Raw genomic sequence first — 27,669 nt, 5'->3', positions numbered from 1 at the left:
ACTTTTATAATTAATGCCGTTGCTAAGGTAACAAGTGAAAAACAAAAATTATTTTTGCTTATTATCATATTATTTAGTTCTGATTAATTCCATCCAGGATATATGTGTTCAGAATATTAATTGTGATCATGAGTTTCAATGTAGATGATCCGCTTGCTGGGATTCTAAGTGATGGTAGTGATGACAGTTTTTTTGATGATGATATATTAGGTAAAAAGAAACCAGCTAAAAAGAATACCACTGCTGTAGACAAGAAAAGTGCTTTATTCGATTTAGATGACAAAACTGAGCCCAAGCTTCATGACATCGTACCGAAGAGAATTGAAGCTCCAGAGGCTGTCACTAAAGTTCCCATAAAAACAGAGTTTTCGGAGAAAAATAAACCTGATAACCAACTGCTAAAACCTTCAACTTCCTTTAAATTATCGGCTAATGCTGATACTAAGAGAAACGATTTGTCCCTTTCTAAAGACTTGCACGAAGTTACAGATATTAAAAAATCTCCTTTTAAATCTAAAATTGGCACTAGTAATGAGAAAATAGATATATTAGATGATATCCTCGGATCGAAAAAAAGCAATATGGACCAAACAGATAAAAGAAAGGGGTCACAATCTATATTAGATGATATTTTAGGGAAGCCTACAAAAGATTCTAGTCAGGTAAAATCAGCGACAATAAAAAACCAACAATATAACTTGGATAACATTTTAAGCAAAAACGATTCGAAGGAAACATTATCATCAAAGAAACAAAGCAAACAACCTTTGCCAGTGCCTTCAAATGAAAATGTCCAACAAAAGAAAACAAAATCAAGTGAAGATTGGCTAGGGATATTTCAAGAAGAAAATGAAGAGACCGAAAAGGATGATCCTGATATGCCATCATGGTTAGGTGGAAGTAGCAGTGTAAAAAAGACAACATTGGAAAAACGCAGTAAAACGGAATCACAAAAAGAAGTGGAGAAAGAACCTGATTTACCCAAGCCCGCATCTAGAAACCAGAGTAATGAATTGTCTGGTATAAAAGAATCTACAGATTTAGGTTCTATAAAAATTAGTAGCAATTTAGAAAAATCAAATACATTTCCAAATGTAGAGGTGCAAAATGAAGAGGACGTTACGACCCAAGGCGCGGCGGTCTTTTTGCAGCAGCAGGAGGCACAGTTAATGGTGGCATTGCAATTAAAAGCACAGGATGAAAAACTTGCGGCAATGCAAGGTAAATATGCAATTTTTATCCTATAACACGCTGTCGCCTACGACTCCTTCCGCCCCTAATTAAAAGCCAATGTGTTCTTCCAGACTATGTTCTACGTCTTTGCCAAATTTCAGCCATTCAATCATTCTGGAGATACCTGCATAAAACATCCATCCATCCATCTAAACATTCGCATTTATAATATTAGTAAGATAAGATTAACGATATTTAAAGTTGTTATATAACAAGGAAGCTACCGTCTAATATAAATTAAAAAAATCAAGGAACCAAGGTAAGGGTAACAACAAATTGGTTGTCAATGCAACTAATGATGCACCTTAGTAAGTGCAATTAAGCATTTTATCTCGTCAGGTTATAAAACCTTGAAAGCTTTATTTTGTGTATTCAAATAGCAATGTTAAAGTTAAGCAGAAGGAAGCACAGCGAGTCCACCGCGAGGCGACCGCTGCGCAGCACGCGCAACTTGATGCCATGCTGCAGAAGCAAGCCAACCATAGACTACAGATGCAAGCTATTATAAATGCACACCAAGATCGAATTGCACAAAGAATAAAGGTTAGTATCCTTTTTTGAAAAATTAAAGTGTGGGTAGATCATAAACTTTGCTTAGGTAAAAGGTAGTCATAAATATATAAGTGTAGGTTTTACCAAAAGACAGCTGATGAATTACGTTATTATTGTAGGCACTTTTAGATTCCAATGAAACAGGACAAGATGGCGATATGATTGGTGAAGATTATGACAATGGTTCAAAGAATACAGAAAGTCCTCGTAATAAAGAAAAGAAACAATTATTACAACTAATACAATCACTGCAGGAGAATCACGACAAAGAAATAGACCTTATGGAAACGTCCTACAGGTAAAATTTGTATTTTAATCTAGAAACGGTGTAACTTTTTCGCCTACCCACTGACCTGATTTTGAAATTTGTTATTCTTCGGTTAGGAAACAGCTGGCTTTTCTAGAATTTTCACTAAGTCAAACAGAAGAAAGGATGAAAGAGGAGAGCGATAAAGTGGTAAATTTCTACATGGAGAAAATTAACTGGTTGGAGGAGCATCATGGACTTTATAAAAAGTGGACGGAAGAGAATACGACTGCGCTTATTGAACGACATAACGTTGAAAAAGAAATGTTAAGACAACAGCACATGGAGAATGTGAAAGTGTTACAAGAACATCACACAGCTCTGATGGAGAATATTAAGTAAGAAGATTTAATTTTATTATTCCTATATATCATAAATGGTATTATTATTACAATTTTATTCTTAGTTCTTTAATAATAGGTTAATTTATACATTCTTAAGTCTTTGTCTTTACTTCCATCGAAATTTCAAATTCTCTTCCACAATAAGCTGTCCCCCGCGACTCCGTCCGCGCGGAATAAGAATAGACAGTAGCAGATTTTCAGACCTACTAAATATGCATATAAATTTAATAAAAATTGGTCAAGCCGTTTAAAATCAGTATAGTAACAAACATTGTGACACAAGAATTTTATATATAAGAATGTTGACGTTCATTTATTCGGTTCTAGAAACGCTGTAAAACAGGAACAAGTTTTAATGCGAGATTCTGCAGGATTCTCATCAGATATACAAGAACTGTTGGCTAATGTTAGAGATAATAAAATAAAATGTGAACATTTAGTTGAAAAAGTTACAACTCTAAGTGATAAAACACAGAGTGAAGCAGAAAGAAGTCTTCAAGTTAGAGAAACGCAAATTAACGGTATTTTTTTTAAAAGCGAACTCTGAAATATTAATGATAATATTAATTTAGTCGTTGGAGTAATTCTGTGACTTCTTAATTCTAGATATGATCCAACAATTGAAAAAGGAGAGAGAATATTTTGAAAGGGAGAAGAGTGAAACCAAAGACACGATACAAACATTAGAAGTTAGGATAAAGCAAATGACAACGGTATATCTCGATATATAAAATAATAAATTAAAAGTAAAGTAGAACAGTACATTTCCAATAAGAATACCTCATAGTCAGAGTCATCACAAGTTTGTTTTTATCTGATCTCAGAGTTAAAAAAAATAGCGTAAATGGTTTCAGTTGAAACGAGTAAGAGTATATTTTTTGGCAATGAAATAATTTAGTTGACTTCGTTACAGACGATTGAAGAAGATACAGCAGTATTAAAGCAGAAGAAAATGGAATTTGAATTCGAAAAAGCTACATTTAGTAAGCAAACAGAATTTGCTAAGAATGTACTGAAGAAACAAGACGAAGAAGTAAAAGTGGGTAGATTTAAAATTTCTATTAAATTTAATGGTACAGTCATAATTTATTAAATTATATTTTTATAGATGTTAAAGGAAGAAATACAACGGGAATACAAAGAGAAGATTTCCAGAATAGAAGAAGAGAAGTCAAAATTACTAAAAGATAGTTCTCTTGTAGCGAAAGAAAAAGCAACTGTACAAAGTCTTAGGATGGAATTAGAAGTAATAAAAGTTTTTTTTTAAATTCTAAGAATATGTTTAGGACTGAATTTTGGCTGATTATTCTTTTCATTTTTTTTAGAAGACAAAGGCCGAGCTTGAAGCGCAGTTAGAAGAAATGACGGAGGAGAGGTCCAAATTAGTTAGAGAGAAACAAGACTTACATATGGAGGAACAACGGATAATTGCAAAGTAAGTTATGTTCATAAATTTTAGTATGGTTTCTATCGGGATGCAAGAATTTGAAGTTTTCTTTTTTTGAAAAAGTAATTGATTTGATTGTATCTTCAAAAAAACGTTTATAGGAGCAAGGATTTGGATTTGCTGACAAAAGCAGCTTTAGAGAAACAATCACAAGCTGAAAAGAAGTATTCGGAAGCTGAGAACCAACAGAGAAGGTATGAAGAAAGGATGCATAAACTGCAAGAACATATCGTATCACTTAACTCCAGAGAAAAGCAAATAGCTAAAGAAAAAATCGTATTATCTCGCGAAAGGATCAATCTTCATAACGATTGGAAGCAAATGGAGGGAAAACAACAATGCTCTTTATGTCGTGCTATACCGAGAACTCCTCAGTATAACTTCGATGCAGCATTTTCTAGAAGTTACGATGCTCCCGCGTCTAGAGATTACGGTGAAGCGAATATGAGCCATGCTGTTAGCGCAATAGAGCAGGAAATGGCGCATCTTATAGGAAGGTCGTTCGCTTTAAAACATGACACTGCGATTGAAAAACGTACGGATGTAAGAGATAATTTTCATAGTGTTCATTCAGATACTGTGCCATCAGAGTCTGGTGCTTTTAAGGTAATTACTATATTATTAATTTTTTCATTTTTATTACTCGTAAATCTACTAAATCGTATTATGTATGTATTTAAAAATTATCAAATTTTCCTAGGTCAATTTTCTTTTATGGTTATGTGAAACTAATAAACAATTATTTTCCAGGATTACATGGATCCAAAGTTTATGATGTTACGTTTGGACGTACAAAAGGTTATACACAATTTGGGTGACAAGGAAGGTACAACGAACAATTAAATTTGTAAGGGTTATAATTAATAAAAGACTGAATTTTAAAAGTATTATTTCTCATTCATTTAATTCACATTCGACGTTTGTTAAGGATTAATATTGATTGCATTCGCGTTGTTGTAACGCAAATGCTAAATTGTGAATACATGCTAACTTATTTCATAAATATTTCGACGTAAAAAATATAATTACACAATCTCTTCTATATTAATAAAAATTATTTAAAAGGTACTATAACATATATTTCTAGATTTCGTTCACTATACCTTGATATTTATTGTAATTACAACATATTACTATTTGCACGAAACATATTGATTCGACAAAGACATGTCATGTCAGCTGTCAAATTTAATGCGCAACCACAGATTAAAACTTTTTTTTAATTTGAATCCATGTTTGTTTCATGTGGTTGTTTTATATTAATGTTATTAGTCTCAAAAATCTAAATTAGAGCTATTTTCATTTATAATAATATATCGAGGTATTGTGAACAGATTACATTATGAGATATTCAACATAACTTTTGAATATACGATATAATGGCTTGATATAAATTATTATCATTTACAATATATTTATCATAGCAATCTTAATTTAAGGGTCTCCCAGGCAATACGCTCCCAGTCTTTCATTAAAATTGCTTTAAGTAGCTATAAAACTTTATGGACGGCCTGGCCTTATAATTTATTTATTTATAATTTTTGTAATTTGTTCAGATCTTGTATACATTTCATATTTAAGGACAGATTAATATTGCACACTTTATTAAAGTCTACACGCTATTTTAAATGTTAAAATATTTATTATAAATAGGGAAGAACATATATTTTTAACTTCATAATGACATTTATGGGCAAAATGCCCATAATGTCTTTGGAAAGAAATTATTTTAGGCTTTTGGGAATAAGTTTCCTTGTAGTTTTAAAGTATTTAGTATACAATTTAATCTGCCAATACTATACAAGTTCTTATTACAAATCTTAAATACATAAAAGTTTTGAGATAATGAGGAACAGAATTAATATTTGCTTGTTTATACAAACATTACTTAAAGCAATATTTACATTTAGTTATATTGTAAATGTTTTATCTATCTATTGCCTATATTCTGGTTTGTTAGGCACTTAATATTTTATATACTTTTAATATATATTATTTTATTGAATATAATGCAGAATTCTATTTACATTTAAAAATTATTGCATAAAAATGTAAAATATGACGACTTAACAGAATTTGTAATATTCTAATTGGAATAAATTGAATTTGAAAATAAAGAGTTAAATTTTTTCGAATATAGTAACCCGCAAAAATGATAGTTTACTTTTTAAATTTTATCACAGTAATATTAGGTCTATAGATTATCAAATGTCTAATATAGTTAATAAAAGTTGGGAATTTTTATGCATATTATTTGTTATGATTTCTCTTCTGGTTTCTGATATTTGACTTCAAGCAGTTGTGGATAGTTCTCGACTATCGAAAGTAGAATACCATCGATGTAGGCTCTCAGTTGAACGTTCACGTCTTGCTGTTCCTTTAAAGCTTTTTGTAACTGAAATGAGAGAAATTTGATTATTAAAAATAGATATAATTGTTAAGAATTCAACTTTCTACACTATACATACTCTATGCCTGATTTGACAGTTAGGGAAAAGTCACGTGACAGTGACAACCACAACAAAACGGGAGGGAAAATCAAACTTTAAGATATAAAACAAAATAATACAAATTATATATGACATACTATGAACATTTTTGTTTAATCTATTACTTTAATTACAGTAATTTCTGATATTGCTTTATGTTCACGTAAATTTTGAAGGTCAATTAGTAGTATCAAACAAAACAATGTGTAATCTGTTATGGATGGTGAAAGTGAAAAAAATTGGACAAAGAAGATATACTTGTGCATTTCGCGTATAATGCGTGATATAGCAAGTAAGCGATAAAGTGTGAAAAAGGTACAAAATAGCATTCACGATAATTCCCATATATATACATAGCATGCAATAGAAGAGCTTTGTACAAAGACATGCACAGTTAGTTGTTTGTATGCGTACCTTTTCCAACTCTATGCCGAGTTCACTTTGCGTGCTACCAACGGGCTGAAACGCATATATAAAGATATAAAATTATGTTGCGATTTTACATTGAGGCAATGTCAAGCAAAGCATGACCTTGTTATTTTAGCGCAGTTGTGAGCCAAAATATGAATAATGTAAAAATTTTAAGCAGCATTGATTCGGATGTTTCTTAATGTTTGATTATCTTATTAAATGTTTATACCTAAAAAATTAATGATAGTTTTTTGTGTTTTGCTTGCTTTACTTTAACACGTTAGCTACCGTGTCGGGCTATGTGTCCGACAAGCCATACTTCCATTCAACACCTCGCTTGTATACAGCGTGACCCGCAAGGCCCCATAAAGCTTATAAACAGAGGGTAAATTTTTTTCGTTTTACGAAAAATCATTCTGGCAGCTAAGGTGTTGAAGAATAAAAAGGCTAAAATTAGTGAAGTGAAAATAAAATATAATTGAAAATCGAATCTAAACATTATCACAGATGGCACAGGAATGTATTAAAAAATCCGTGACATTGTGAATTCTGACTCTGTTTTGCAGCAATGTGATTGTTTAACAAAAACCCGCATCACAATAGGAAGCTGCACATTGTTTAAATCATATTCAACATTGTCATTAGTTCAAATTATAACAAAAACGGAGTCAACAAATTACTTCTATCATTCAATGACATATAGCTCTGAATAACAACAATGAAGAGAACGAAATAATAAAATGATACGAGACTATTTTGCCAACATGAAGATAGTCAAGTAGCAATTACTAGAACTGACCCAAACAAATAGGTCAATTCAACCTTTTAATGCGTATGATTGTTATAAATTTGACTGAAATAAATTTAAATAAATAAATGTGACAAAAAAATTAGTAAGTATTTACCGTTTTTTTTTAACAATAGTTATAACACAATTAATTGTACAGGAACTGTCACATCATCAAGTCTTTTAAGTGGCTTTTGTTTAGTGGCCACTGAGTGTGTGATTGTGTGTGTGATAAGAGGTTAAGGAAGAGTACCTCGTGGTCAGTCATCTGGGAGAGCTCGTGTGCGAGGGAGTGCTCCAGCAACGGCGAGCTGGCATGCAGCAGGCTGCGGCCCGCCTCCACTCCGCGCGTCAGCAGCTGCGCTTGCAGCTCCTCCTGTGCCTCGCACAGCGCTAAAACAGATACCTTGCTTTAGTATAATAATTTATATATGTTTATGGAAATAAAAAAAAAATGGAATATTGCACCAATCTAAAAGTTCCATCGTCTATCATAACTTACATCTGTTCTGGTTGCGGAGTAACGCCAGCTCCTCCCTGAGCTCGTCCAGCCTGGGGTCAGGATCTGGTGGTGGAGGTGCGGTGTCGCGGGCGTCCAGGTCTCTCTGCGCGGCGGCCAGCTGTGCCCGCAACGCTATGCACGCCGCGCGCTCGCGCCGCTCCGCCTCCCGCGCGGACGCCAGCGCTGCTGTTAATTCTCCAACTGCCTCTTGTGCTTCGCGCTGAGCTCGTGTGGCCATCTCACTGTTAGCTCGGAGGGTTTCTGCTACACCGCGTAAACGGCCTACCTATAATTGTTGGGAAGTGGCAACTTGTATCGTGTTGTGAACTGTAAATGAACCGGTCAAGGTCACGAAAGGTCATTGAACCGGTTTGCTATAGATAATTTTTGGCTATTCATAAATTAAGCCGTAACGAATTGGGATTTAGTTTTATGCAGATATTGAGTTTATGGTAAAAAGCTACGAAATATGTTGTAAATAAGAGTAATTTAAGAGAAATGATTTGTATTACGTAACATGGGTATAAAAATTTTTTTTTCGAATTTTCGAATTGGAATGCCATGTACTGTGACAGTGAGAACTTTTTCACGAGCTATGCATTAAAATGATCGAAATCGATTACTTATGTAATTTTAACGGGTTTATTGCATTGGAAAGTAGACGGTTTAATGAAACAAAAAAAAAGAAAGAATAATTTCAGGTGCAGTCGACGAAAGTTCATTATATGAACGCTCACCAAGTATTACTTTTGACCTGGATTTTTAAGCTTAATACATATATCGATCGGTTTCACATCCGTGTCTATCTGTTACAATATTCAATGTGTTCCAGAACATATGATTTTTTACATAACTTTGCGGAAGAACGTACGTGTACGAAGTATGATTTTTTTCTTAATTAGTCTAGTCTATACGATATACATAGAACAATTAGACAAGAAAATTTAATCGTGAGTTACTACTTCCGAAATATTTGTACAAAATATATTCTCTCCTGTTTTGTCATATGTTACCTCTTGTTTGAGATCGGACGCCTCATTCTCGGCGGCAGCAAGACGGTCAGCCAAAGCCGCGAGCTGCGCGTCTCTGTCCCTTTCCACTCGAGCGATAGCTTCTCTATGACGTCTCTGTTCTTCCGCTATACGTTCCTCGCATCTGCTCTCCATCTGGTAAACAACACATTTGGCCATACAGACAGTTGTACAAATAAACGAAAAGAATCGGTTAACTTTTGCAATGACAACAAACATTTGTTGTCTTGATTGAGGACGTAACGTGATCTATAGAATACTGTCTGCTTTATTGATATTTTAGTCTTTATTCTCTGATTACCCCAACCCAATACAGTGTTTAAGAATTTCATAATTGTGTAGAAATTAACATTTGTTTTATATAAGTGAGGTCTAACAATAATATAAAACAAAGCGATTATTTAGTTTCGAAGCCGTCTAGCCTTGGCATTGTTGTTATCAAACTTAATGACCGGAAACAGGGGTTGCATGCGGCGAAAGCCCCCAGTTGCTATGCCACAAAGCCATCAAATAAATTCACTGCGTAGTTGTTCAAACTTGTTTTAAAGAAAATTACTATAAAATTAATATGTTTTCATGAAGGACTCTATTTGACCTTTAAATATCCCGTACTTTGAAAGGTCGTGGTAAAGATTCTTAAACCAAATCATATTTTTAAACTTACTACATTCGTTTTTAGTTTAATTGTATCTGTTATTATTAAAACTTTAATAAAAATATGCATAAAAGTGGAATAAATATAATTTGATTTTCACTATTAGACGTAAATCATGCAACAAAGATTCAGAAATTGATAAATACAAAATGGACGGAAAACGATTTGATTTTAATCGAACAGTTACCTTCAATTCCAGTAGGATATGAAATTGTTTTCAGTTTATTTCCGAAGCGTTATTAACGTCGATTGGAAATCATTCATGATATTGATTGAAGAACAAAAGAATTAATATTTCAAAGCAATTGTTTAGTCGTACAAAAAAGCCAGTAGGCCCAAACCAAAAGTCTAGAATTACAAGTGTTTTCTAATTAAAGTAGCACGTTATTAAGAAATGCAACCTAATATTAAGTTCAGTTTAAAGACTTAATAAACTGACATGTTTTAGCGTGTTCGAATTCAATTTGTAATTTGACGAAAATTCGAACGTTTAACTTACTCTAATGTTCTTAATACAATGCAAATTCTGTCTCGAATCAGATTATTTTTCTAAAAATTCAAATAACAGCTTTATTTTTTAAGCTTGTTTCTTTTTGTGTACATTAATCATTCATTGAGCGTCTGAAGCGCAACCGGCTGTCAGTCTGTCGGTGGTCATTCACTCCGTTCAATCAACACCGCGATCGCTCACACGACTTGCACTTTTATATCGACAATATAATTGAATCTTTCAGCGTGGGAAATGTTATACAATTAATTAACAACGGCCACACAGATGCTTTACAGTGAAATTTAATACTAGCTGTTGCCCGCGACTCCGTCCGCGTTGAAATAAAAACAAACCTAAATATTAAATAGTAGCCTATGTGTTCTTCCAGAATATGTTCTACATCTATGCCAAATTTCAGCAAGATCCATGCAGCCGTTCTGAACATACTTGCAAACCATCCATCCATCCAAAAATTGGCATTTATAGTTTTAGTAAAAAAGTAAGATTACACTTATGTTGTTATTATTGAGTTTTAAAGTATTTAAGAGGCTTATTAAATGGCACTGGCTAGAAATTTTAATAGCAGTCAGATAAATGTTATCGTAGTCTTTCTAGAAATGTCTAATTCTGGTCATAATTGTAATAAATTAGATATAATTTACATTTGATTACTCAGCCTTGTAACATTTAAACGAAATCGATAAGGATTAATTTTTTTTTAGTTTTTAATTTGGTTTACTTAATATTATTAATTTCAGCTTATTTGTTAACACACGTAATCGTCTGACAAACTTTACTTCTTGAAATTACTAAAGTAAGTTCTTTATGAATTATTCTACCGTATTTTTCCCACAATATACATTAACAGCAAATAAGACATGATATTTTTAGTATTGATTTAGAACCAGAGTTAGGTGTATACATCACTGTAGCGAACGGTCATCAAAAAGTTATAACAAGACTATTTATTGCCCTATTTAAACTACTGGAGGTTAGATCGTTTGCTCTACACTCGATGTCTAAAGTAGGAATGAGGTCATTGCGAATTACTGTTTACATTTCAAAGACAGAAACTGACCGTACTATTGTCAATATTGTAAAAAGTCAAAACGGAAAAAAATGAGTCCATTTAAAAAGAAGTGGTTCGTTATTCGAATACTACTATTAGTCCGCCACTTAATCTTACGAGTATGACTCGTTTTCAGACTGTAAGTGAACGTTAAGTTTAGTTTAACGAAAAAGTTAACGTGAAGATAGTCAACCAAACATCTCTAATACTCGTATACCAAAGTATGGAACATACCTCTCTGAACTGTTCCTCCAGCATATGTACCCTGGCCTGAAGCACAGCTTTGTCAGCCTTGACTCGTGCGTAGCGGTCGTCAGCAGTGCTCTGAGTGTCGGCCAGCGACGTCACCTGCTGCTGCAGCAGTTGTACCTACGGACAATCAGACAGCAAAAGTTAGTGATAGCTTGTAAAGGGCAACATTCTTAATTCTTCCAGCGCCCTGGGCTAGATATCGACTGCATCTTCTTTCTTACCATGGTTTGGAGGGGGTGGATGGCTATTAGTGTTTTGGATAGACTGTGTAATTCGCGATCTATGGCGTCCCACCCTACGGAGTAGGCAATAGCCGACAACACACTAAGGATGAATAAGCATCGAATTTCTCCTTAATTCGGACAAAATGTTAAGGTTACTAGACAAAATATACATGCAAATACTTAATAAACAGTCGTAATTTTAGCAACAAACTTCTGTTTTTCGCATTGGGGTAAAATACAAGTAGTTTATAAAAACATGTTATTAAGTAAATTATAACGGACTGGATCGCAGTAAGCACCTGTGTAACAGAAAGACTTATCGTTTAAACCAAGGTCACTTTGTAGTGAACCTTCGTGACGATAATGACACTTTTAAACAAAGTTCAAAACAAGTTACTTCAAAACTTTACATTAATATTGAAACTATGAATCTTAACTGAGAAATCATACAAAAAAGTAAGAGTTATTAAGCTTGCAATAACCGTTAATGCTTATAATTTATTAACAAAAAGAACTTTATCGTTAATAAGTATGATAATTAAGTAGTAATTTCCTCATATACAAAAATTAGCTAACATATCTCTTCATATTAAATAGACCACAAGCACGCTACAGAATTGTGTCTTTGGCATGCAAATGAAAGTGCATATTCTAGGCATAGACCGGTCCAATACAGCTGACGCTATAACTTGTCCGAGACCTAAACAAAAAACTATAAACAAATATCTTGCTGTTCGAGCAAAGCTAATGTCTTTTTTGCTCAAATTATAAATGTATTAAATCTTCAGATTGCTCCTAATCTGAATTTTGTTCTATCAACATTCAGAAAAAAAAACTTATGCAATGGCTTAGTAAGGGGACTACTTGTGAATAAGTTTTACGCCATATAGTCTTTTGAAAAATTTTATTTATTATTATTTTTTTAAGCATCCATAGATTTTTAGAGTAAGGAAGGTTGTAGATATTAGTTTCTATCACAACAACAATAGACGAAGAAAACAAGGAAGTCACGGGAATCGGAGAAGAGAGCTGGCCGTGATCATATACTCCATTTAACTGGGTTAGAAATATGAAAGCTGATATATTATGATTAAAGCAAATTACTTCATAAATATATTAATAAACACAAACGCTCCTCATGTTCACCGATAGAAATAACCGCCATGATTGTGTCGTTTCTGATTCAGACTTATTTCCACCATGTCCTTGAGTCGTTCTGTCGCTTAACAAAATTCAAGCAGAATCTGTTTTTAGCAGCTATTCTCATACATTGCTCATCGTACAATCGCAAATATACAACGACTAACTGTCGTCCGCGATTCCGTCGTAATGTGATAACAAAAAACTTAATTAGTCACCTATGTGTTCTTCCAGACTATGTTCTATATCTGTGCCAATTTCTTCCAAGATCCGTGGCCGTTCTGTAGATACCTCCTAGCAAACAACCATCTAAACATTCGCATTTATAAGAAGTAAGATTTGATTATAGCAAATAGTTTTTAATTGTTTATTTGTCTAAAATATTTGTGAATACTTAACTGACTGCTGCTTTAAAATCCGGCCCATAGAAGTATTAAGTTAATTAGACATGACGAAAATTTACGTATTTACGTATTTGTATATTCAATCAAATAAATAACATTATCGTGAGTTTATCTTTAAGAGTTGATCGAGAATATTTTAATTGAATAATGTTGTACGATTTCAAATACTAGAAACCACACTTTATATACAATGAGTAATCCTTAGAGATTTAATTAACTAAGGACAAGTACTACAAAACTATTGGATGAAGCTACCATAGTAATGTTTATAATTAGCAAGGAATGCAACTTTACAATTTATAAAAACCATGAAACATGACGTATTATTGAATAGACAAAGGAGCATAACAGATAATTAATATAAACATAATTCACATAATCGGAATCTAATAATACATTTGGATTTGACAGTAGTCATCACCATCAGCTCACTATACGACTTCACTGAGGGGCTCGGAGCCTACCCTAAGCTAGGGCTGACTAGGCCATAGTCAACTAAGCTGGCACAGTGCAGGTTAGTTGACTACACAAATATCTTAATTTCTCAGATATGTGCAGTGCATCACGATGTTTTTTTTCGCCGTAAGAATCGGATAAATGTAGTATTTAAATCGAAAAACATATTCTACATGGTCGGATTGAAACCTAGGATCTGCAGATTGCAAGACAAGTGCTTAACCCCTAAGCCACCAACGCCTTGACAGCACTACTATTATTTAAAGTGATTATAAGCTTTTTAACATAAACACACTTGAGAGCTAACAGAGAACGAGAAAAACCGAAAGTCACTTGTTATGTTATGCATAGTATTTGTATATTTTTTTCTCATCAACAAAAGACGACACTTAATAAGCAAGGAAGCGTGATATCAAATTACTCTTAAACACTCTATTGTCTTCAATGTCAACAGAAATGTATAATTAAACAAACTGAAAATAATTAAAGAGCGACATTGTCTTTTTAAACCACTTGAAAAAGGTAGTCGTTCTTAATTTGTGAAAGGATGAAAAAGAGGTAAGGTTTTAGGAAAGAGATATTCTGTACGTCACCTCTGTTCATTGAAGACAGACATCGAAACCTTCTAATTCGTAGCAGATGACGAGCGTTTTGCTATTTAAGCGAAATCAGATAGACATTTTACATGGATCAATGGATGGGTGTTTGCTTGAAGGTATCTCCAGAACGGCGGAATGCATCTCGTTGAAATTTGACATAGATTTAGATCACAATCTGGAAGAACCTATACCTATATAGGCTACCAATTAATTTTTGTTTTAATTCGCGCAGATGGAGTCACGGTTCAATAAACAACGATTTGGCGCCAATATAATTGAAAACGTTTCTAAAAATGTCTTGGCATGTACAAATGTAATGCGGTATGTAAGCTAATGAACAGTTCATGTACTATACAAGTAACACATGGCAAATAACGCTAACAGGAAGCGAGCTGACGAACGGGATACAAATGATTCCGAACGTGACTCATGTCCACTGAGATACTCTTATTGTCTTTAACTCGTAATATAGTTATACAGCCACCAAAGTTTTACTGATACTAATACCCTAACTAGTTTAAATTTCTTTTTTCTGTTACTTTTGGGGTCCCGAAAATTCCATCTTTCCCTTTGTCTACTCTTTCTGAAGCTCCGATAAATCAAAGAACTAAAACAAAAGAACTGTTTCTTTATGTTTTCCAATTGTTAATATTATTAGGTATGAAATCTTGTCTTACAGACTTATCGCAAAGACGGATGTGCGTGTTAGTTCTAGCATTAAGTTTCAATATTGTTAACAGCTTGTAATCCCGGCTTCGGAATCATTTGATTGACGTAAACGTTAAACCTCAAAGTACTTAATTGGATTAAATGTGGTAAATCTTGTAATTACGACTAAATAAAAGGTCAAAAAAATGTCAAGTTGATCACTTTAGTGTCCCCAGTAAGACTGGAATCATTGAAGCCAATAATATCTTTAAAGGGGACAACTGAATTTCAAATTCATTTATAAAAGGGTCTTGCCAGACAGACGGACGGACAACAAAATGATCTTATAAGTGTTTCTTTTTTTTCCTATAAGTTACGGAACCCTAAAAAGTAATATAATATGTTCGGAAGAACATTTGGCATGGACAATGAACGGAATCAGTTCGCGCCAACAACTGATTCATTTTCTGGGAACGACGTAGGCGTTTATAAATAACATTATGTATTTTTCCAATATTATATGTATTAAAAACAAGTGATACACAATGAAACTGTAAGAAAATGTTTTTAGGTAACTCTAATTTCTTGGTACTTATATATTTATAATATTGGTTGGTTCGTATTATTTTCATTGCCTAAAAAGGAAATGAATGCATTGTTTTGCGCGATAAAAATAACATCAATCTCCAAATGCGTACGAAAGTTATTTGAAAATCAAAGACAATATGCGGAATGAATAAATTAATTTGGGAGAAATCTTGGAATGTGAAATTTTGCTTGTAAATGTGAATGTAAGAGTGTACATAGATGTTAATAAGATCTAGATAAATTGTACACGGAGAACCGTTCACGAAGTATGCGTTAAATCGACATAGATATATGTTTCTGTAGAGGTGTCAGTGGTAAACTGCGGGTAAGTTTGTAGGTTATATTCAAACTATTTATTTTGTTGTTTACAATAATTATCACATAATGTGTGATTTAGATGGATGGATGTTTGTTTGAACATAGTCTCGAAGAACATATAGGCCACTTAATATTTTTTTTATTTCCGCGCGAATGGTGTTGCGGATGAAAGCTAGTAATAATATTATTATATATAAAATGAAAATGACGTTAAAACTTTATTATTCGCTCACAGAGATCTGGCACTTTATTTGCTTTATTGTAATGTTCCATATTCAAATTTTTCGTACCATCAATTTTTAAATAATTTAAAAGCATAACCGTAAACTAATCTACAATCGGAAAATCGATATTATCAAATAAGAATTTGCGGTTAATAACGTTCCGGTAGATTGAATAAATAAAATCTGGTACAGTTCAAAATTGTGATAATAATGTTCAGAAAACTGAAGTATATTTCGTTCCAATCAATGCCAAAATAATTTCACCATAGAGAAACTATACTTTCTTTGTAAAATTTTGTAATTATAAAAATATTTCTGGTAAAATGCTTTTTCACATAATGAAAAAAAAAAATGCCTAATAGCCGCTATGTATGAGATTCGACATTGTTTTGTTTACTTAATTTAGACGTTGTATTAAAAGAAAATAGTCACAATATTGTAGGTCTGTTTCAACTTGTTTAGTTCATGTAATGTTTTGTTAAGATGCATTATATCATTGTTTCTTGTTTTGTTTTGAAGTGAACGTGTATAATAAAATTACCTAGTACTTAACACTTACTTGCAAGGTTTCTTATAATAAGATACTCTACACCTCAGTAGAATGTTACGCAAAAACGCTTTGTGTTGGTATTATTCAGTAGTTTTACAACATAAATTATGTGTTACATTATCTATCTGTGCATCTTAACAAATGTGTCCTACAATACTATGTAGACGACCTAAAACTTTACGTATAATAATTGTGTAACCTATACATCAGTTTTTGTATTACAATGTCACCCTATTTACTACGGTACATCTTTGTATAAAACATATCGTAATCCCTGTCAGCTTTGACAAAACAGAGATAACTATATGTTTTAAATGGAATTTATGGTCTCAGAAACCAACGCTTAGTCATTAATTCGAATCTAAGTTCGTCACATCACTGTTTTTGTCTATTGAAATTGAACATACAAATTATCAGAAATTCTGCTAAACTAAACATTCAAACCGTCATTTAAGCGTCAATAGCCTTATGGTTCAAATCTCGCCATTCGACTATTGACGTATACCATATCCTAGTACAAGCCTAGAGCTTCGTTGGAATGGTAAATGAAATATTAGTAAATTTACAAAACAATCTGCTAATATTAAAAAAAAAACAATAATCTTACTCACTATTATAAATGTGAATGTTTGGATGGATGGATAGACGTTGGTTGAAGGTATCTCTAGAACGGCTGCATGGATCTCGCTGAATATAGATTTAACATAGATGTAGAACATGGCATGGAAAAACACATAGGCTACTAATTATAGTTGTATAATTATCATCTCAGTTGTCATTAAAAGAATCAGACTGTATTATTGGGAGCGACTTAACGATAACCTAGAAAACGTAAGTTATTTGATAACCTTTGTTAATTATAACTGCAGAAAATAATATACCTAGCGACTAATAAAGTGTGATCACGTGTAAATATCGTGTTCAATACTTAAAAAACCGTGTAAATACGCAAAGGTTAATCAAATATTATGACACAACTAAAACGCATAGTGATGTTGATTTATCACTACTAGTGTGAGCCACAAAATTCCGCGTTTTATCTGATGAGTCTTCTTTGAAAGAGAGTGGGTTGTGGATTTGACGGAAAAGTCGACTCAAAGGAAGAGGTAATGTTCTCTTTATGTGCGTCCCCTCCTCCGTCGATTAAAGGTAAGCAACGCATCTGCAATTGCCAGATGTTGATGGGAAGCGGTTGCTTCGCGATTACGGCGAATTAAGGTTGAGGCTTACTCGTTTCTCACCTTAAAAAATACGTGTACAGTTTTTCAGTAGGGGATCCACAGTTGGAATATTCTAGAGATCTCAGGAAACCCATGGTCTACTAGTATATTACTCAAGGATGTCGGACTCACTGCATACAATTTATCGTTCAAAGATTAATGTTTACCTCGCGCGTGGATCACTAACGAATACATACTAGCTTGTTAGTTACAGTTATAATATTATACAGAATAAGATGCTTTGAAAATGATAGCTTAGATATCGTTACTTGGTTACAGGCTTTTGTGTAAGAATTTTTTAGTATACGATTAGAATTAGGTTGTTTTTAGTCTTAAATCTGTTCAATAAAAAGAGAGAGAGAGTTTGTATATTTAACTCGTTGAAAATTTTAATAAAAGTTTTTATTGTTTTTAATATTATAATATTCAAAGTAATATAACTTAAACTTTTGAAAGACAAAATAAGTTTATTAAAATCTATTAGTTATGTTCTTTAATAACCTTGTCTAGTTTCTAAAGTTGATTACTTAATATACAAATAAATAATTTCTTGAAGTCTGTTAGTTTAGGTTAGAAATCAATAACTCAGACGTACTTTGACCGCTAAGAGGTCGAGAGTAATGTTATTGGAGATTTATGTAGTGAAAGTTACTAAGTATACGTATAAAGAAATAACTAGAGAATAGTCTAGATCGAGTCTGTCCGCTCGGAGCGATACACGTAGGTTTATAACTATGATTATCATAGGACAATCGGTCAGGTTGAATAGCCTGCGAGGCTCGTGACTTCTCACAGTAAACATTCTAGGCGCAAGTCTTGCAACTTTCCAGTGTTTGTCAAACTTAGAATAGACTGTACAAAACCATGTAAATGAGCAAACTTGAGCTATGCGTACTTAATGTTAACATACACGTTTATTTAAAAACAAGTGACACAAGATAACAAAAATATATTTTTTATCTTTGTTTTTTTAAATAGAATGAGTGCGATGACACTTTTTTTTAAAGGTTATTCAGTAGTTGAAAATCTATCATTACAATAATACGGCACTGCGTAATTTTTGATCTGTCATGTCCGATCTAATAGTTTCAGTTTTATATAATATATATTTATGACTTTAAAATCAGAATTTTATATCAAATTCAGTGTGCATAACACGAATATTTGTGTCCATCGCCATTGTATCGTCACGGAATATTAAAATCTGTGCAGCGTATATCAGGCATTAAATACGCCAAATACTCGTACTAATTATGAAATAATTGATGACGATTTTCATTTGAACAGTAAACCGTAATTGATATAAAAAAAATTGAATTTCATCTGTAAAGTCAGAAATTAAATTTAAAAACGTATTTAACTTCTAGTAGTTTACTTGTGCCGTTCAATCAATAACAATGAAGTGACAATACATTGATTTATCGTTGACTTTGTTGTTGTTATTGTGACTCCTAATCAGAATATTTGCTACATTCTTTAATTCATTGAACGTATGACAATATTTTCGCAATGTTTCACGATGAGCTAGTCGTAATAATGTAGTATACAAAAAGGGACGGATTGACAGTAATCGAGATTTTGAAATACGTAAACATATGAAATACTTAAACAACTTAAAGATTTTTAATTGACTTCATGGGAAGTTAATTATGCTCACAAATTGTCTAATAGATAGGAATAAAAATATATAAGTTTGATGATAATTCATAATTTCTTTAACCCTTAATTCGACGAAATTTTTTTAAGAAAAAAAAAAAACTGTTTTATTAGTAATGTCATATTTTTCGATACGAAATAAGTACAGGAAAAATGCTAAAAAAAATTAGTTGTTCGTCACACTGGACACCATCGAATTAAGGGTTAAACGTATGTTTTGGAATAGAAAGAAGCATAATTCAAAACTTACATAGGTATTAAAGTTGGACGTAACATCAAAAGGTTTCTGAAGAAGTCAATTGCCTTTTTTTTAAATATTTTTAGTCTATTTTTTTTTGAATAATTTACTATGTTTCATAATGTTATAAATGAATAAGCGATGCTATCACGCACTATTTTAAATTGCACTTCGTTTTATTCGCTTCATTAAACATTTTACTTATGAGTTTAAAGAAATTACTTTTATTTTGCTACAAAGTATCGTAATAAATGGGAAAAAAACTTTATTATTGTAATTCGATGTGAATTTATGAGCATTATATTGTTTGTTTTATAAATTAATTAATATTACAACAATTAAAAAAACAATTAATCGTGATGTCAACGTACTTATAATTTTGCTGTAAATAAGAAATAGTTTCTTTACGTAATTTTTAATGTTCCTAGGAAATATTTTATCACAAACTAGGAATTGCCCACGACTTCGTCCGCGCGGAATAAAAACAACATGAGGAAATTAAAAATTATATAGCCTATAGCAACCTATCATCTTAGGGTAGGCTCCGAGCCCCTCGGTTGGGACGTATAGTGAGCTGATGATGAATGAATGATAGCAACTGGGAATAGTGTAGCTTTCAAACGGTGAAAAATATTTTTAAATCGTTTCGGTAGTTTCGGAGCCAGTTTAATACAAACAAACAAAACTTTTCTCTTTACTATGTTTGTTTAGATAATTACTTAATATCCAGTTTTATCTACAATTTTTTTGGGTCTGGTAATAGTTTTTTGGTATATCGTTCGTGTGTCGGGAGCCTAAGTTGTCGCGGGTCAATGGCCATAATGTTCGCTCCCTGTTGTGCCAGGTCAGCACTCACGAGGTATTAGGGCGCACGGGCGACGAACTTAGAGTATACAAAAATGGACCTGGTAAAGAACCGCCCGTTGTACTAAATAAATTATGCAACTTCGCGGGGATTGACGTAAAGATGATCATACGAGTGCATATTACACAATTTTTTTTATGAACGCACGATGATTAGTAATTGTTATTTGTATGACAAAAACATACACAAAACGAGCATACGGTCAAGTTTATAACTTAGAGTTAATTTTTAATGACGGGCAAGAAAATACTTGAGCTCGGCTAGTCCTGTCATTTAATAGTCAAATGCAACAGACGACGGGTGCGCCCAATCGATATGCACTCAGTCTCTTTAAAGTTATGAGTAACGGTCACACTGTTACTGTCAAATTATGTTGCTCAATTTTGCGAATAAATCAGCTCATTTTTTAATAATAAGGAGTATGTTGTTATTTTAAGGCGCACAATATTATAATATCTTACTAATATTATAAATGTGAATGTTGTTTGTTTGAAGGTATCTCGAGAACAGCTGAAATTTGGCATACATATAGAACATAGTGTGGAAGAACACATAGGCTACTATGTTTTTTTAATTCCTCGCAGTCGAAGTCTCGGTTGACAGCTAGTTATTAAATAAATTTCAATGTAATTTTGGATAAAATAAATAAAGTTATATTACATTTGGCTTCCTCTATGCGAAGTACCAGAAAGATCAGTTGATGTTAACCTTGAGTCGAAAATATTTTTTGATAACTTGTCAATGTCAAACTCGTGATTTGATAGTAGATAAGATTGTTTATCTTATTTTAGAAGAGAATAAAATGGTCAATAAGAATGACGTAAAAAAATGTGTCTAAATAACCTACAAATGTAAAAAAGGACGTAATACCGTTTGGCACGTTCTTGGCATACTTTTCTATATGCATATGCATATTTGCATAACCATCAGGTATGGCTATTGATAACTGTTGGCCTTCATTGCAGTTTTGAAAAGGAAACCCTCGTTATCATAAATGTATAACATATTTTTGCAACTTATCCCAGTTACTAACTTATACTAGATCTTTGTTCCACTTGTTCAAAGGAATACTAACAATATAGATCTTTGTAAACAGTTCTAGAACCTTCCTGCGTCATTGAAGAAAAAGACACATATTTTATGGAATCGTAAGACTAGCCGTCTCCCACGACTCCGTCCGCACGGTATTAAAAAAACGTGTTCTTCCAGAGTATGTTCTACATCTATGCCAAATTTCAGCAAGATCCATGCGGCCGTTCTATAGATACCTTCAAACAAACAAACATCTATCTAAACATTCGCATTTATTATATTAGTAAGAAGTAAGATTTATTAGAATTTAAATTCTTTCAATATCTGATCAAATACGATATCTATTTCTCGTCATTACAATATTGTAATATGAAGCAGGAAATGCCTACATCGTGTATTGAGGTTTGACTTGCAAAATGTTAGGTCACCAGATCGTCGACCGCGGCGCAATCTCTGAACCATTTCATAAGATACGTGCCGTTTAAGTGGTTAACAAGCTGCAGTTTGTCCATAGATCATACAATGCATTTAACCGTGAGTTTTCACTGCAGAAAGTTTTTTCAGATCAGACTTAAGTACTAGGTGTCACCCGCGACTCTGTCCGCGGGAAATTTAAATAAAATAGGCTGTTCCAAATTACAATCTGATCCGTTAAGCAGTCTGCAATTACGTGATAACAAACATCCATACACCCAAACTTTTGCATTTAATCTTACTTTTAATTGTTTAAATTTTTTTCTATTTTAAAATGTTCAATGAACATTACCAATAATTTAAAGCGATGAAAGATGCTGTTCATACAGATTAAGACGACGCTGCTGATAAGAACCGCATCGAAATTGGACCTTGTCCCATCTTCAGAGATAAAAGTTGAACTAATGACGTCAAATTATCACTAAATCAATAAGTTTGTATTGAAAAATTAAAAAAAAAACGGGAAGATAGTTAAGATATGATATCAGGGTTGTAACATAAGTAAACTACGATATACTGACAAATACAATAGAATAATATGGCGAAACAATTGCGAATAATTTTAACACAAACATTTTCATAATATGAATGCCTATATATTTGTAATAATGCTTAAATTTATAAGAACTTATGAATTATGGTTTTTACTAGTTTTACATTGTTTATTAGTAATAAAGGATTTTAGCTTTGTTACAATGAAAAACGCACAATACGTTATTTAGTATGAGGATGACGCATATTTATTCACGAAGGGTTATTACGGAAGGAAGGATTTTAGTACGAGTCACATGCACGCAAAATTATTAGAACATAGAAGTAATTTTATTGTTTAAAATTTAGTTTATTTAATTAGGAATTTCCTAGTAATGAGATGAAGAAGAATTTATGTACAAAGTATTTGTGTTCGTATTATTTTAGTTTTCTTTTCTCAACCTGTCATCATCCTTCGAAAGTCGACCGTATACCTTATAGGAAATCTTTGTGATATAATTCTTTACAATCATCGCTTTGTCTTTACGATAAATAAAATATTATAGTTCTTAGATATATATAGTTTAATAAGTACATACATTCTGTTTTTAAAGTCTCCAACGATAAACAACTGACAAGATACGCCCATGATAAATTCGAACTCCGTATATTCAATTGATGCAATTGAACTAATGACGTCAATTGATCTATTACTCTTTGTACGCAGATAAAAAATATTACGCTTCTCGCATCTGTTATGTGATAGTACTTTAGAATTTTTATTGAAAATCCTAAAATAAAATTTGAAAGAGACGTATAGAGCCTGACAAGTATAACATTCTGCGTAACCTACGCGTGTTTACTCTATTCCATGAAAGATTGTTTCTATTTCAAACTTTTGCGAAGAAAATTGTATTGAAATATGTCATTGCGTGACAATGTGGCGATGGTACTGGCAGGTAACGTAAGTCGCGCTTCATTCGTTCTACAAATACTTTTGTTTTTTAAATAGTTATGTAGATATTGAGGGACTACGGTTCTTGTACGAAACGCAAACCAAAGAAGTTCTTCATATGTTGCTAGAGATTTAAACTGTGACAGGGCAGGGGACTGACAAAATACATCTCGTATTTTTATGAAAAGGATCTATTGTATTAAAATATAGTGAAGGTTTAATTTATTCTTCTATGAAAAAGTGTCAGTGGTCTATGCAATAATTTTGCGTTTACCTACAAATTGATTTTTAATTACTATTGCTACCAGATATAAGTACATGTAAGCTGCTGTGCCAATGATTCAAATAAGGATAACTACATTTGTATGTGTACCAGCTACCAGGACAATTGACGTCAGTACACCGAACTGTGACGCCCACAGACACCGCATTAAATTTAAAAAAAACTATTATAATAATTATTACCTACGTATAATTTCATTTTTTTAATAAACGGAGATGGTTTTAATAAAAAATTATACTTATTAAAATAGTAACCTCTTTAGATATATGTTGTTGACGTATATGAACATGGCAATTGATATTTCAACGAACAAAGTCAACAGTTGGGTTTTAAATAACCATTCTTTTATCGTAATAGATTTTAGTTCTGGAACTAATTATTATTGAAGTTGTCTAATTATGTCTTAAGTTAATTTAAATTAAACAAAAGTATATTCTCACTTGGTCAGATAAATTGTCACACCATTGATGAGCAGCTGTCTTCTTGCCTCCGTTCACCCCGTTTGTGAGATGTGGCGTGAGGGGTGTCCCAGTGAACAAGTCCTCAGTGATACTTATGTCAGAGGTGATACGACCTCGTGTCACCGGCGGCGGCCCCTGAGGGCCCACGAAGTCAAATTGTCCATCCCACATGTCATATTCCAAGTCCAAACTGTCTTCCACTTCAATAGATTCCCCCATTGTCCCTTTCGAACGGTTAAATAAGCCCGATTTAAACATTCAAGCGATAGAAAAATTACTTTCGTCAAAAATGTTATCACTCTTTGGATTATTCCGGTATTGCACTTATGTAACTAAAATTAAGCCTAACTATGTAATCGATGACTAATTTAAATTTTTTTTAACTAAAATTAGATCGATCGCGATAAAGCTCAGTCTTTCAATGGCACACTGGATCAACTTATGATAAGGAAAGTAAAGGTCCTCAGATATCACTTTCGAACACTGTTTAAATTCACGTATTGACTTCTCGAGAAAGTAAACCATTAAGTCACATTTTCTTCGTAAACGATTTCACGAAAATACTTCTCTATGAACACGATCTTGAATTCACATTTCAATAATGGCACGAGTTTGTTTTTAATTACCATCATACACTAGTATAAGTATCAAATACAATGTAAAAAAACTTCGACGTCGAAGTTTATTTGAAACTTTTACCGGTTGCACTATCATCGTTTTTGGGGTCGATATTAGCGTTGTTATGCACTCGAATTGTTCCGTCTATCAAACAATCATTTGTGGAACTAGACTTAGCAGACGTGCGATCAAGTCAATACCGCGTATCGTACTGCGCGGGGCTGCGGACGGACGCCAGCGCGCCCCACTAGAGGGCATTATTATCAAGCTGCCAACGTCGCGGCGCATTCAAATTAACTTTATTCGCTCCCCGCATATGCACGGCCGGCTGATAGTTAGGAGGCAATAACCCCAGCTCGGTCCCCTCGGTCTGGATCCATCTCACACAATAAAACGGGTGAGGGGTCGCCACATTTGATATAACCATCGGATTGTACATCAGAATTATTGAAACGGTGATATAATAAGTAGACTATTGCCGTCAGCTCATATCAACATAGATGAGGTCGAACCTATCCTAAAAGACAATTCATAGTGTGATGTTATGGTCACCTTTAAACTTTAAGTCACCAAGATTTTAAGACATTTTTAAATAATAATATATACAGAATTTTTAAGTAACTTTAATGTTTTTAAATATTACTATCGGTATATATTCGAATAAATAACGTAATAGGCGCGAAAGTTTAACTTTCAACAAACAAAAACATATTCTATCATAGACGTGAATTACATAAAGTCTATGGTGTGTTACGTCTTTTAATTTAACTATTAAAATCCTATCAAGACGTTAATAAAAAGCGATGTAATGAGTTTGAAAAAAAAAGCATCGCGAGATAAGAAATGGCGTCATATAATCCACCATCGAAATTGGATTCTTTGTTCATGAGACCGTGTGAAATACAAGCCTGTATTGAAAACGTTCGCAATGCGGGCCTCATTGACGGATTGCTTGAGCAATGTGTAATTAAATCCCTTCTAAAACCTATTGATATGCTCCATGCGTTTGCAGATAGGCATATTATGAATGAATTCGTATATATCATCTGTTGCATAAATAAAAAAAACCGGGAAGTACGAGTTAAAATCCAACATCCTAGTCCCACAAAAGTATCTATTGTTCACAGGAATAATTTAAAGGTTTTTATTTCAGTTTGCTGTCAAGTTGTATATGATACATGCCACATGGCCCGTATCAATGGCATTCACCTTTATCATTAATGGCTGCTTAATGAATGCAGACCGAAATAGACAGCGACGTTTAAGTGGTTTAAAATGTAGTGGAAAAGAGTGTAACTTCATTTTTGTATTTTCAGTCAAGAATATTTTCTAATTGTATAAAGAGTTCTTAATAATTGTGACTTCGAAAAATAAGTCTTTTTTTAATTTTATAGTATGTTTATTTCACTTACACAACTTTGGTATGTGACAAGTTTTTGACAAAAGAGGGTATACGTTTCAATGGAGGGCCAGTGCTGTAAAGAATTTTTCCCTTTCTCCACTTATATGTCTTTAAAAGGACTTTCTATAGAAAGTGACAGGTTATTTTTATAATTATATAAATCGGTTTACTGTAGGGTTAATAGTATTATTGTGACTATATATTACATAACAATTAAATTATGTTCTCAAATAACAATCTAAAAACATCGACCAACTATTTCTTACTGTCGTGTTTACGAACTATTTGATATTAGCTTCATTACTAAAATTAAAAAAAAATCTTTGCAATAAATATGAAGGAATTTTATAGTCTTGTCGATGACGTCACGTTTTATACGTATTTTATAGTATTTGCGCACGCGAGGTGGGTTTTCTAAATTTCCGTTCCCTTAGCCGTGGCTAATGGGATTAGGGGGTGGCTACAGCTTTGTAAGGGTTGGTTTTATCATCGTATATATGTTATTGTAACCGTTAGTCGAATGTGAAAATTGCTGTGATTCATAATTTCAAAACATACGATCTGCTGTATTTCCTACAGTTGTTTTTATCTTGACATTTCCAGCTACTTTTATGAATCTAGCCAGTTATTACAATGATATTAAATAAAGAAATCCTGCCTTGGCCTGAAATCGACTCGAGGACTTTACAACGAGTTAATACTATTACTACTAAGTTCACGAGGTCTTACTAAATATAAAAATATAACTATGGAAGAAACACAACGCAAAGAGAAAGATCGTAACATAACCTAATTACCATATCTAATCTAGTTCCCCACTTTAATAGCTAGACGCCACATGTCGCGTTTTGCATACTAAAAATATTTTTTCTAAGTAGTGTCAGGATGTCTGTTAATGTGGCAGTGTATTGATCCAACACTAGCTTTACTAAAATGTCGACGTTTATGTCCCCTCACTATTCATTCTGACACAGGACTTTGTAACGAAAGCACATCATTCGCGCCAAAGCATTCTTATTAATAATGTCTAAAGGTAGTTAAATATAATTATACATATATCTTTGTTACTACTGAGCTAAAACTATTATGTAGTATTTATTTAGAGAGAAAGAAGATAAAACTTCATCTGTTGTTCCAGCCAAAGAAAGCATGGGTGAACTGTCTTGCAAAGCGACTTTGGCACTTTGGTAAACCCCGAAATTTTGCTACAAAAGTTTGTCAATATTTATTTTCAAGGTCTATTAGTCATATCGGGATGTAGCTGATAAAAAAAT

At 32.9% G+C, this 27,669-nt stretch overlaps 2 protein-coding genes across 5 annotated transcripts in view; one reads left to right on the top strand and one right to left on the bottom strand.

Annotated features, from left to right (window-relative positions):
- The first annotated feature begins 34 nt into the window (after window positions 1-34).
- Window positions 35-4,761, top strand: LOC106121252 (fas-binding factor 1 twitchy). Its single transcript, XM_013316809.1, has 11 exons — window positions 35-1,221; window positions 1,625-1,776; window positions 1,905-2,083; window positions 2,170-2,430; window positions 2,764-2,957; window positions 3,043-3,149; window positions 3,350-3,475; window positions 3,545-3,682; window positions 3,762-3,871; window positions 3,985-4,489; window positions 4,634-4,761. Exons 1-11 carry the CDS (start codon window positions 129-131, stop codon window positions 4,724-4,726), a joined length of 2,958 nt encoding a protein of 985 aa, XP_013172263.1. The 5' UTR covers window positions 35-128; the 3' UTR covers window positions 4,727-4,761.
- The window catches only part of nuf (rab11 family-interacting protein nuf), a 43,075-nt gene continuing 20,165 nt past the window's right edge, over window positions 4,760-27,669 (bottom strand). For 2 of the 4 annotated variants that reach the window (XM_013316810.1, XM_013316811.1), the window contains 6 exons: window positions 11,552-11,686; window positions 9,086-9,238; window positions 8,073-8,358; window positions 7,824-7,963; window positions 6,787-6,831; window positions 4,760-6,278 (listed from right to left, as the gene is read on the bottom strand). In XM_013316810.1, coding sequence (XP_013172264.1) covers window positions 6,141-6,278; window positions 6,787-6,831; window positions 7,824-7,963; window positions 8,073-8,358; window positions 9,086-9,238; window positions 11,552-11,686 — 897 coding nt within the window. In that variant the 3' untranslated portion in view covers window positions 4,760-6,140. Of the gene's footprint in view, window positions 6,279-6,786; window positions 6,832-7,823; window positions 7,964-8,072; window positions 8,359-9,085; window positions 9,239-11,551; window positions 11,687-24,354; window positions 25,231-27,669 lie in introns of those variants that run through there. The other 2 variants (XM_013316814.1, XM_013316812.1) reach the window with 2 other exon arrangements.

This window comes from Papilio xuthus, unplaced genomic scaffold, assembly GCF_000836235.2.
Source record: "Papilio xuthus unplaced genomic scaffold, Pxut_1.1 DF826945.1, whole genome shotgun sequence".
Lineage (NCBI taxonomy): Eukaryota > Metazoa > Arthropoda > Insecta > Lepidoptera > Papilionidae > Papilio > Papilio xuthus.
This window is presented reverse-complemented; position numbering and strand designations above follow the sequence as displayed.